Genomic DNA, 13,338 nt, shown 5'->3' with positions numbered 1-13,338 from the left:
ATGTTTGGGTTATTTCTAATCTTTTGCTGTGACAAGTAATGATTCATTAGTATTTTATATTTGGAGAAGTATATCTTCAATCAAATTGCTGAGTCAAAAACTAAATGCAAACACAACATAATTAGATATTGCTAAATTCCTATTCATAGAAATTGTACCATTTTGCACTCCCACTAGTGATGCTTGAGAGTGTCTGTTTATTACTTGCCATCACGGTATTTTTTCAAGTTTTTGGATTTTTGACAATCTAAATAGGTGAAAAATGCTATCTTCTAGTAATTTTAATTTGCCTTTCTTTTATTATGAGTGAAGGTTCTAAGGTAAACGCATGACACACCAAGAGAAGTTTTAAAAGCAAGCCTTTATCAGGAGAGGGCTCCCGGGCAAGGTTCACTGGTCCAGAGAGGAGAAGGGCCAGAGAAGTCGCACCCTGGGACAGGAGGGCGTAGTTCTTATAGGGTTATGTGGGGGTAGGGTATAGAATGGGGAATGTCAGTTGAGCATTTGCATTAGGGTAGTGGCGCCAGGGCTTTAGGGTGGGCCCTTATTAGTTGGGCATCCAGATTCCGATGTCAGGCTGGGAAGTATCCAGGTAGGAATCCGGCTAGCCCTCCCCCACTGACCTAACAAAAGTCCCCCTTTTTTCATAAGTTGAAGGACATCTGCTTTCTTTTCTTTGAACTTTCTGTTCGTATCTTTTCCCTATTGGTATTTGTTATTTCTTCATTCAGTTTTTAAAAGTTGTTTTTCAAGTAGGTGATTGTGATATAATTTTGTGATATAGCAAATATTTTCTTGTAAGTTTTTAATTTGTTTTGTAACTTTTATTCTTTTTTTGCTTTGAAAGGGTTCTTTTTATTTTTATGTAGTTGAAGTGGCTTTTCTCACCTCCAGTTTAAAAAGAAATGAATCCTTCTTTTGTTGTGTGGCTTCACTTTTTACATTTAGATATTTAGACTATTCGCTTTCCATTCTGGTATCTAGTGTGAGATATGGACCTGATTTTACTTTTTCCCATATGACTATTTAGTTATGACAACAACATTTATTAAAAATAGTACAGTAAGCCCTCGCTTAACATCATTGATAGGTTCTACAAATATAAGTGAAATGACTGACATGTAACAAAACCAATTTTACCATAGGCTAAACATAAACAAGAGTTAAGTTCCCGAGCATTTCATCAATATTATAACAAAACAGTGAGTGAAACAATGTTATTCCCGGACCTGCTCTATATTTGCGCCAGTGATTTTAGGTGTCCATTTTGAATTTTCTGTCCTATTCTATAATTTTGTATGTCTATTTATATCTCAACAAAAATACACTTTTTAAATTATAATGGCTTTATAAAAATGTTTAAATATCTTTGGGGCTAATTCCCCTCATTGTTCTCTGCTCCACCCCGCCCCGCCCCCCCCCCCCCCAAAATTTTCCTACATTTCCCTGCTTGTTCATTCCCAAAAGAAGTTTAGAATTAACAGTCTACTTTGGGAGAAGAATCTTGATATTTTCTTTATAATCACATTAAATTTGTGTATTAACCTGGGAAGAATATATGTATGATGTAGAGTTCTCCTATCCATGAACAAGGTATGCTGTTATATTTGTTCAAGTCTACTTTTGCATCTTTGAAGAGTAAACCTTTTCTTTTAAGTTTATTCCTAAGTTTTAAAAATCTTTTTCATTGCTACTATTAGTGCAACTTCCCCTTCCTTCATATCATCTAGCTGTTTATCTTTGGATATATGAAGACAATTGATTTTTATTTGTTAATTTTTATATTACTACTTTAATCAATTCTCTTAATTTTGGTATAAATTTTAGAATGACTCTCTTAGGGTTTCCATTTATACTATTTTAATTATCTGCAAGTAGAGATCGTGTTATCCCTTTCTTTCCAATTCTCACACTTAGATTCTCAACAGGAAGAAGGAAGAAGGCTGTCAGTTTGGGCTCCCCTGAAATGAGATCATGAGACAAGGACCTGGGTAAGGAGGCTAAATATTTGGGTGATGATCTCAGGAAGCCAAGTGAGGGAGTAGGGAAAATGAGTCAGGGAAGGGAGAAAAGTCAATAAAGAGTACTTTAATGGTTACAGCTATGGGCAACTAGGACTCTCTCTCACTCCACCTAGGGACCTTCTGAAGAATCTCATAGAACATTCCTCAGAATTGCTCCACTAAGGAATGGGGAAATTGAGGTATCTATCTACCAAATCTTAAATCTCAAAAATTGAGGATTGCCCTGAAGTCATTAAACACCAGTATTTATAGGCTGCTCCAAACATGACTAAACAAGTTCCCAGAGAAAGCCATTAAGCCAAGAAGAAAGGCCTGTGGACAGGTGGGAAACTGTCACTGTGGATGAGTAAATTCAAGAGGTGGGTCACCAACAGTGTCTTCTACAACAGCAAAGAGCAAAAGGAGCATAACAGCTAATCTGCGCCCCCCCCCTTAAAAAATCTCTTCAAAGAGCCTTACCTAATGCCTTCCATTTATACATCACTAACTGTACCTGAGTCACATGGTCACTCCTACTTGTGAAGTATCCTGAAAAGGCACTTGGTCTGGGTTGTTATGAGCTGTTAGTTGCTAGAACTGCCTACTACACCAGGCTATCTATCTTTTAAAACTGTTCTTATAGTTCTTGGTTCAGTCTTTGTGTGCAAGCCTATTTTTCCTCTTATTAAGTCTTATTCCTAAAAAACTATTTAGTAATAATAATATTAGTAAATAGTAAATATGATAGGTTTAGTCAATTTTGCTTCATACAGTTATATTCCATACCAATCCTTACTTAATTTTTTGAATTCTTGAATTATCATAGACTGAGAGAGGTAAATTAAGGTCTCCTGATGCTGTTTTCTATCTTTATCTTCTTGTATCCCCTATACTTCTTATGCATGTCAAAATGAAAAGGAAAAGATTAATAACCACAAAAGAAAAAAAGAAAAATGGATTGTGAAAGCAGAAAAAAATAAAAACAAAGAAATGATAATCCCATAACTAAAATTAAGAAAGCACAAATATATATAATAAACAATACAAAGGAAAATAAAAGAAGCACAGGAAACTATTTTGCTCAACTGTCTGCAGATAAATATGAAAATATAATTTACTAATATTGATCAATTAAAAATCTAAACATTAAGTATTAAAAGCCTAAAAAAAGAAAAAGAAAAAAGTGTCAAAATGGTACGCTCCCAAAGACCAGGCCCAGAGAGTTTCACCAGTTAATCTGACCAAATCTGACAGAATAGACTTAAATTGTTCCAGAGCAGAGACAAAAAGATGAAAACTTTCAAATTCTAATAATAAAAGTAGCATGTGCTTGTTTACAAAAAACAGCCAGCAACAGCACCAAAAAACCCTAACAAAAATCAGTTATAAATATTGATGCAAAAAATGTTTACCAAAATTTTAGCAAACTCAATCCAGCAGCACGTTAGAAGAATGAAAAGAAAAATAGTTCTCCCTCTCCCCAGGATCGCAGCATGATTCGAAATTATTTATTACGTTATGAAGTGGTTTTGTACAGTCACTTGGCTCACTTAGTACTTATTTCTATCTCTTTTTAGTGAGTCATCCTATAATGCAGAGGTTGGAAATTTCAGAATTCTCATTTCCCAGGCTCCCTCACAGCTAGGTCCTCGATGTAAATTATGTTTTGCCAAACAGGTGCGCTTGTGGGAAACTTGATTTCAGACCATAATGGGGAAATAGGTGGTACCTGAGACATAGATTTTGCTGGGGTCATTGTAGCAGACACGATGAAACTCTGGAGCTGACAGTTCAAGTATCAGTTTCCTGATACAGAAGTGACAGATAAGAAGGTGTGTTCCTGGGGCTAAGAATTCTGGTAGCAACTGTTTGTTTCCAGATCACATTAAGATGGTGTGCTCCTGGAGCTAACAGATGGGAGCATGACTTCCTGACTGTGGAAGAGGGAGCAGGTCTCCTGGTGGGCCAGTTCTGCAGTATGGTCCTGAGAGTTATTCCCAGAGAGCCTGTACCTCCAACTCTCCACTGATTTATAAGCAGTTCATTCCCCATATTAAATCCTTTTCTGTTTTCTGCAACTGAAAAATAGATTAAAGTAGAAAAAAATAGGCTGATAAAATAGATAAAGGGAAAAAATGTGTGATTTTCTTCAAATATGCTAGAAAGAATTTGATAAATTTTAACATCCACATTTGATTTTTAAAAATCTTCATAAAATAGAAAATATGGATATTTCTTAAAAATCATCATTATGTTTAATGAGGAAACACTAGAAGCATTCCCATTTAAAATCTACAGCAAGACAATTGTGTCTAGTCATCACTATTATTTAGCATAGTTCTGAAGGTTTAACCAATGCAATTAGATAAGAGAAAGACATACGAAGTATAAACATTGGAAGGGAAGTACATTTATTACTATTTACAGATAATTGTATACCTGTAAAATCCGAGAAACTCATTATGAATCTAGGCAAACAATATGAGAACTTAAGAGATAGATAGGTATAAAATTAGTGTGTAAAAATTAGTTGCCTTCATCTATACAAATAACAACTAGTTAGAAAACATAGTGTCAATTATACCTCAACTAAAAAAATAATAATAATAGAATTGCAATAGCAAAACAGAAAATACCTAAAATTAAACTGAAACTTAAGATTTGATAAAGATGACATTTTAAATTAGCAACTCTCTCTGGGTTGCTAATTTAAAAGAGAGGACTCTTGATAGGTTAACTTTCATGCATGTTTGAAAATACTTTTATTTTGCTCACATCAGGAGAGTGGCTCTAGTAGAGAACTCTAGATAGAAATTTTCCTTCAGAATGACAAAGATATTGTTCTGTTGTCTCTTCTATCCAGTATTGCCTCTGAGAACTCCAATGTCAATCTGATTCTTGTCTGTCTATAGCTAATCTATTTTTTTAATTTGGAAGCTCTTTAAAAAGCAAAGCAAAATCAAATCATTTAGCTCTTTACTGCCAGCGGTTTGAGCAGAACTCAAAGCCTGTCAAATCCAGTAGAGCACTGGAGTATTCACTTCATCACATCTGATACCATAATGCCTACTTGCTGTGGATAATGTAATGTGAAAAATATAAGCAAAATTAATCTTCAACCAATTCAGCGCATATTCTTTAATGATTTTCTACCAATGGGATTGAGAACCTCACCTCTCAAACTATATAAAACTGCATTTCAATTTTTATCCACCAGATGTCACCTGGGAAATAATAAATAACTATACAGAGCCTAAATTTGATTCTTTGCAAAAGAAAAATATTTTCATCTTTTATGCATGAAAATTAGAATGTTCTTGTTATGATGTAGCAGCAATAGGGGTAGGAAGACACACACCTGTTGAAATCCTGTCAGGTAAATAAAACAATTCCTATCATATTCAAACTCTCAAATACAGTCAACTGATACTTAGTCTCTTAAATAGATTCAGTTTCCCAAATTTTATAATAAATCTAAGAGTTCTCTTTAGTGAAAGTTGTTAGGATAGTTTCTAATACTACCAATTTCTATATGTTGTAAACAGTTTAAAAAAAAAAAAACTCAACTTCTTACACCAGAATGCAAAACAAAAGAACAAAGACAAGTAACTTTGAAGTACATGAACTTATTTTTACCAACCTCATTCAGTCTTCTGTAATTTATTATTCCCTAATGTGCATGACCAGACTCCTTAAACGACCTACAAACCCTGCATGATCTGGCCCTGACCACCCTTCCTGTCCCCCTGCTTTCTCTCTCTCCTGGGTCTCCATCTACCCTGAGCTTCTTTCGGATCCCCAAATGTGCCATTATCCCATTGTGTATATTAGCAGCCCTATCTAAGTGAGCCTCTAACCCTCCCTTTATCTTATTTATTAGTCATGATCCTTCTGCACATGGTTTAGATGTCGGTTCTTTGGCTACCTCCACCCTCTTCCAGACTGAGGTGCCCTCTAATCTGTTTTTCCTTCATAATAGTTGTCACCATTTGTTATTATCTATTTCTGAAGATGATTTGATCTAGAGAGTAATTACCATAAAATACCCCTGTATCTCTGCCATGTAGTCCTTAACAGTCCTTAATAAATATAAATAAATTTATATTTACTTATATATGATATAAAGTGCTTAATACATATAAATTTACTCTATTTATTTTATTTATAAAGTGCTTGATATAAATAAATAGTACTTAACAAATATTTATTGAAATAAATAATTATCGAATACAGATTACAATGTTTGTAGCCTCGCCTATTAGAATGCGAGCCCCACGAGGGATAATATTTGTTTTATTCAATAACCCTGACACAGGGTTATTGTGGGCAGCAATAAATATTTGTTAAATGGATCCATGAATAAATAAATGAGTATATATTTTCTAAATAAAAAATTATGACATATTTGGACATGTACATGAAATGAGGGCTAACTTTAGACATATGGGACAGAGTGTTACCAAATATGGGAGCAAATAAATGTCTTTTTTAACAACTATTTTTGTCTACTGGTGAAGTGGTATGTGGGTGACACAAATACTGGTCATCCATGAGGAACATCTTAGGAGAAGTTACACTTCACTTATTTTTTTCAGTAGACACTTTGTTTCTTATCACCTTCATTCACTCACTCAGGAACCTACCAAACATGACACTGAGTCCTTTTATAGGGTTCTCTTCCTTCCTAGGAAATTACAGGAATTTTTTCAACTGGGATGGTGCAGTGCCCATCCCACAGGTGGGCGGAGCAGCTCCTCCACCCAGGGAAGGGATCAAATTGGGGATTTTTCCAGGCACTGCCATAATGTGGCACAGGGAGTTTACCTGAAATTGTTCAGTCAGTTATTCCATAAACATTAGTTATCCATTCAACTGCTTTCTATTGATTAATCATTACATACAAGGTCCATTGCTTGAAGCTAGAGCTTTATTATAAAACCAAAAGAGACATGGTCCTTGCTCTCAAGAAGCTTACCATCTTTTAGGGAAGACAGGCCCACAAACTGATAGCTGAAGTCCAGTGTAGTCCAACTAAATACGATGAAGAAGGTATTATAGGAACACACAACATGACATAAATTAGAGTTGTGGTCGGGGGTCTTCAGGAGAGCATCCTTAAAGAGGAGACACCCAAGCTTGGGTTTCCAGGGCAAGAAGCATTTAACTGCATTAATAAGGGGGAGGGCAAACAGCTTCCTAAAAGGAAAAATAACTTGAGGGAAATGAAACACCAACCCTTATTTAGGGAACTAAAAGAAAGTTAGCATGCTAGAACAAGCAGGAAGCTGTTTCAACTAGAAGCTAGGAGACTCTCAGTGAATCTGAGAGTTGACAAGCTAATTCTTCCGCCCCCACTCTCACAGCACAATCCTCCAATGAATATATATACACATATACGTATGTGTATATATATACACACATATATATTCATATATACATATATATATGCATATAAGACAAAAATAAGTTAGAGATAGTAGAAATTTTCAACATGACAGTTATGGCAAGTGCAGGCTTACAAATCAGCATGAGCTTCTATTACTAGTTTTCCAGGGAAAATAATTGAAGCTGGTCACAGAGACCAGGCAAAGATCTAGTGAGAATATGTTGCATCTGCAATAAGATGCCCTTGTAGGTTGGGTTCCCTTAGAAATCAGAGCCTAAGAGAGAAGATTCTGAGCTGCCACTTTTTAGGGAGGTCCAATTTCAGAGCCATGAGATAAAACAAAAGTGAGGAGGCTTGAGTCAGGCTGTTATTGACAACCAGTATAGTCGTCATCTCATGGGGTGTGTTCAGCTAGACCAAATAAAGTACTGCTTCTCAAGGCAGCTGTCAGGAGAGAGGAAGGGCAAGGGATTATTTGTCAGCTCTTTCCCATTCCCCATCTCCTACTGGCCAAGAGTCTGCCCCATGAAACATAAACTCCTCTGGACAGATGTGACTCAGTCTCTCCAGGTGCCAAGGAGAAGCTAAGATTATACTATTTCAATGAACTGGGCATTTGTCAGCGTTTTTGGCCACCCATTACCTTTGGGCATATTGTATACTTCAAAAATGTCTACTCTCCAAGTCAGAAACTCTCTTGATATCTTGGATTTGGGGATATATGGGGTCTAGGTTCTGCCAATCACCCACCTGACTGAGACCTCCATGCAGAAGTGAGTGACATACCTCAAGGAATCCATTGTGGCAGGTAAAGGGAGAGGCAGCGCCCTCCAGAGACCACTGCCAAAAGTTCCAGCTATAGCCTTCAGTGTCCACCACTGGAGGTAGGAGCTGGGCTGTCTGTACATAGGAACAGCGGGGTGTCCTTTGGAGCTACCTGCTGTGTAACTTGCTTGTGGCTCCTGGCCTCAGAGCATCCAAGGGTTGATTCTCTGGCCCTCACTGAGATTTGTAAAACTACTTAAAACCTTTGACAAAATTCTTTTTCTGCTTAAAACTAGCTAGAATGGGTTTTGTTTCTGAAATTAAGAACCTTGAAAGATTCATGTAGCCTAAAAATAAAGTCTGGATTGTCTTCAAGTTACGGCATATTTCTGATCTTAGATCTGCATGTTTATGTGGAACACATCTCATTAATTTCTATTTCATATCCTGCAATCATAGCATCTAGAATCTTAGACACAGAAGGATCTTTTAAGAGACTATTTTATCACTCACCTTTGGTTTTGAGCACATTTTCTTACCACACTCATTTGAGGGAACTCAGTTTCTCCTAAAACAAACAAGCAAAAAGGTAATTTATACTGGCTAAAATGTCTTTGTGCCAGTCATGCGATGAGTAGGGCTGAGGGGCCCATGATTCTGAGAGTGTCCGCAAAACTTATTGGGAAATTTTATTTATATGGGAGACAGGTGAATAACCCCAAGCTGTAACCTAATTTAGTCAGACATTTCTGGTAGAAAAAAAAGAGCGACCTATAAATCAGTAATTTTCTTACCATACTAGTGAAACCAGGTCACTATTTCCGGCCCTAACTTTGTTCCCTGGTCTCTTAGCATTTAGGTATGCCATTTAGCATTTAGAATTTTCTTTTGATAAAGTTAATTAGTAACTTTGTAGAAAAAAACAAAAATTTAATGCAAAACCCACATGAATTTTTGGAAAGTGTCACTCTATAAAGCATCATCTATGTCCCGGGTATGCTCCAGCTGTATTATACTGGGGTCATAAATTATATGAATGGTTATGGCAACTTTCTTCCTTTTAGCACATTAAGACAAAATCTGCGGAAACTTTCTTTTGATTTGGTTTAATTGCTCTTTTGAGTGGAAGGTTATAATGGCCTGTGGGCAATGAGTTTGGTTTTCGATTTAGAACTATTTATTCCCCGAGGATGCCTGAGTGAGCGAGTGTAGGTGTTAGGTTGGGATGGGTCTCAGAATCACCAGAGGACACTGTCAACACTCTCCTCCCCTACAGTTCTCATACACTGTCCTTTAGGTTATGATGGCAAAGAAACAGGGATCTGTCTTAATTGGGTTTAGGTCAGGCTGATCAAAAACATTTTAATGAAAAATGTATTAGCTGGCAAGATGCAGTCAAGAGAAATCAGCCCCAAACAGAACACCTAGAAATATTTTTAAAAATAATCTACCCTGGTCACGAAAGCAGTATAAGCCAATCATATTTGCAAAAACATGTCTAATACTTTTATAAAGATGTGTTTCTCTATAGTAAACTATTCTGTGATTCCATATCTGGGAATATTCTGTTTCTCCTGCTGTTCCTCCATTTCTTTCTGCTCATGACCCCGTCAACAAGTTCAAGGCCACTCATCCTGGTTCTACGGTGTATGTGGCCCTCAACTGAAAATCCCTTTCAGGAGAAGTGGCTGCTCTTTACCAGGGTGGCTCATACCCTGTGTTGGGCCCAAACCAGACTGAGAAGCATTAACTTAGAAAAATTAGAGGATAAGTCTTGTAATATCTTGCTTTCCCTTTCCCTTAACTTCAAATGACAATTACTAAGTCTACTTTCATTGGATTTTAGTCCTTAATTTGAAATACCTTCTCAGTAGACAGTGAGATTGACAACGGTACCTTTTTCTTTCTCACACTGAAACACACACACACACACACACACACACACAGAGTAAATTTGAACATAAAAGAATGTACAGTGACAAGTTAGTCTCTCACCCCTGACATCCATTCCACTCATCCCTTATTCCTCTTCTGTATATGCAACTATTATTATCTGTTTCTTATTTATGATCTCTAGAGATAATCTTTCTTATACAAGCAAATACACATGTGTGCATTTATATTTTCTCCTAGTTTTACATAAATATATGCTACATACGTCGTTTACCCATGCTTTTTTATTTAAGAAATATCTTAGAGAAAATTGCATATCAGCACACACGATTATTCTTTTTGATGGCTGCAAAATATTTGACTAAAATAATGAAACTGATAAGCTCTCAACTAAACTCTAATTACTTTATTTTCTCCTAGTCTCATAACTCTGTCAACTCTCAAGGAATTAGAGTGCAGCAGCATTTGATATTAGCCTAATAGTATCACCTTTCTATAGTAAATGCCATTTTAGTGATTAAAGAATACCTTGGTAAAAGTGAGATATTTTTGTTGCTTTTTATACTTCTATATTTTTAAAGCCTGTTTATAAACTCTACTTTTGCCAAATATCTTCTTTATTCTTGGCATTGATTCTTTAGTTACTGATTCTAAATATGTGCAGGGTTGGTTTTATGTTATTCCCAAGTACCTCTGATAAAATTCTATTTCCTATTTTCCATCAGGGTTAGGTGACCAGAGGACACAAGGTCTGAAAGCAGCCTAAATTTTTGAAGGATGGGTGGAAGACAAGCTCCACCTTTGTCCTGCCCTAAGGAGTTCTCTAGCTGTCTCGACCTCAGATTTTACCTACTCTTTGGGTAAAATCAGCCTGATCTTCTGGTCCATTCCATGAGTTGAGAAAATTTTTTCCTGATGGGGTCACTGGGCATTGCCATAATCAAGGGCTCTCTCAAAATCTCAAAGTCCAGGAAAGCGACTGTGAATGAAATCTGCTGTGTTGCCCTCCCTTGATACCCCCCCCCCCCACCAATAATTTCCAACTAACAATGGTTCTTTTTCATCCAGCTACCAAATCCGATGGGAAGAGAAAGAAGCTAATGGTAATTCTACATATTGCTGCCGCTATCAATACTCAAAAGCCTGTAACAACATCCTTAGAACAAACAAAAATCCAGAGAATAAAAACCTTAAATAAGTCTTTTTTTGAAAGAACCAGTGATACCACTTTTAGGTGTGGCAGAGATGGCCAGCTGTCCTCCAAACATGTATGGTCCCCTTCCAAAGGTATAGTCTGAGGAACGAGGATGCCTAACAAGGGGCAATATTTCCTAGCAAGTTTGCATTTTGGTACACTGGTTCTCACCAATAAAAGGTGAGTTGAAGTAATGTGCTTAATTTCTGGGCCAAAGAGGTTAAAAAGCTAGTATACTGTCTCCACTCTCTCTTTCTCTGGTTGGATGTTGACAAACAGGCAGACCTTGACAAGAGACAGAATCTCCTTCAGACTGGGTCTCTGAGTGATGTTGTGGGGCAGAGTCTCCTCATTCCCTTATTCCCACCTCACACATCTACTTGGACTCTACACAGCAAGAAGTAAACTTTCCGTAAGTTAAGCCATTGATGTTTCAGGGTTTACCTGAACCCAGGATCACATCAGCTAGCATATATTAACTCATAGATATCAACCCTAGAAAAACTCTTGCACAAATAGACATATACGTGAATATCAATTGTAGCATTGTTCACTCTGTCAAAAAAGATGGGAAAAACAACTTTAGTTAATTCATATAGTGAAATACTATACCAAAGTTAAAAATGAATAGGTCTACATATATGTCAATATAGAAAAAAATCTCAAAACCAAAATTAAATGGAAAAGGCATGGTACGGAAAAATGTGTATAGGATGATATCATTATATAAAATTTTAAAACACATAAACAATGTAATATAGTTTATAAACATATATCTGTATAGTAAAAATACCAAAATGTGTATGGGGAGGATACACTCAGGTTAGTGATTAATTCTAGAAAAGGAGAAGAAAATATGGTTGTTTGTGGGGTAGGTTTAGATAAAATTGTAACTTTCATTCATTTTAAGAAGGAGGGTTCTTGGCATGGTTGAATTTTAATGTTGGGGTTTGAAGAGTCCCTCAAAATAGTAGCTCTCTTCCCACCTAAGTTCTGAACCATATAAAAGAAAGGAAAGAGCCAGAGACTGACAACAGAAGATCACATTTATTACTATGTAAGTAAATGATGAAAATGTGGCCCAGATCACGAATTCTAACTACTGAGCCCCAGAAATAGACAGGAGTGTTGATCCAACTAACAACAGGGCTGGACTCGCCACGGGCCTTCCACACAGGTGCCTTTGAACTTAGCTCCTTACATGGCAGAAAGCAACTGAGAGCTTATGATCTCTGTGGGCGAACATGCTCTTAAGAGGAAGAAGAGAGCAAGTAGCAGCCCTAAGCATGAGTAGTTCCTCTTCCCAAGCTAAACAATTAGGGCAGAACCTCCACCTAATGGGTGAGTCCTGCTCTACCCACTAACTGACTAACTGACTAAGCAGGACTAACTGACATCAGCAAGAAACCAGGAGTGTAACAACAGTTGAGTTCTCTTCACAGAAGAGGAAATCTTAGGAGTGAATAAAAATGTACCATCACCCCCTCCTCCAACAGTTAGCATCTCCTTAATTCTGAAGGCAGTTAAACAAGTAGCTGTTAAATTATATTCTATGCTATTCTGTTTATTTTAAATATTACATAATTAAAATTTTAAGTTAGACAAATCCTTAATGAAATGCCTTATAATTCTTCCCAGAAGCCTTCTTCTGATTCAGAAAGCATTTTTCAATGGTAATATTTCATTCGTATTAATATCTACAATGAGAAACAAAAGCACTAAGACCAAATACTGTTTCCAGGCATCGTCAAAATGAACCTTTTAATGTCCTGGAGTTTGTCCATAGGACCTGAGCACTTCACTGTAGGGAAACAGCCAAATGGACCATAACACTCTTGATTCAGATTCAAGTCTAAATGACATTTCTCAACTGAGGGAGAAGCCCCATGGAAATAGCTGAGTGATTATGAACTCTAGAGTTGGACCTAAATTCAAATACAGTTTCTCCCACTGACCTACTTACTGGCTGAGTCAACCTAGGGAGAATTACTCAACTCTCTGTTTCCATCCATTTCCTTATCTCCTGGTCTGACTGTTTGAAAAGAGGTCATGGGTCCAAAGCCTTTAGCAAGGTCCTGGCACCTGGCAGAGACCGA

At 36.8% G+C, this 13,338-nt stretch overlaps 1 protein-coding gene across 2 annotated transcripts in view; it reads right to left on the bottom strand.

Moving 5' to 3' along the window:
• Window positions 1-13,338, bottom strand: part of CCDC112 (coiled-coil domain containing 112) — a 196,383-nt gene that overhangs the window by 22,882 nt on the left and 160,163 nt on the right. For both annotated transcript variants that reach the window (XM_016147422.2, XM_016147431.2), the window contains one exon: window positions 8,668-8,722. In XM_016147422.2, the coding sequence (XP_016002908.2) occupies window positions 8,668-8,685 (18 nt within the window). In that variant the 5' untranslated portion in view covers window positions 8,686-8,722. The remainder of the gene's footprint in view (window positions 1-8,667; window positions 8,723-13,338) is intronic.

Source organism: Rousettus aegyptiacus, unplaced genomic scaffold (genome assembly GCF_014176215.1).
Source record: "Rousettus aegyptiacus isolate mRouAeg1 unplaced genomic scaffold, mRouAeg1.p scaffold_m13_p_8, whole genome shotgun sequence".
NCBI lineage: Eukaryota > Metazoa > Chordata > Mammalia > Chiroptera > Pteropodidae > Rousettus > Rousettus aegyptiacus.
Note: the sequence above shows the minus strand (reverse complement) of the source record. Positions and strands in the feature narration are given on the sequence as shown.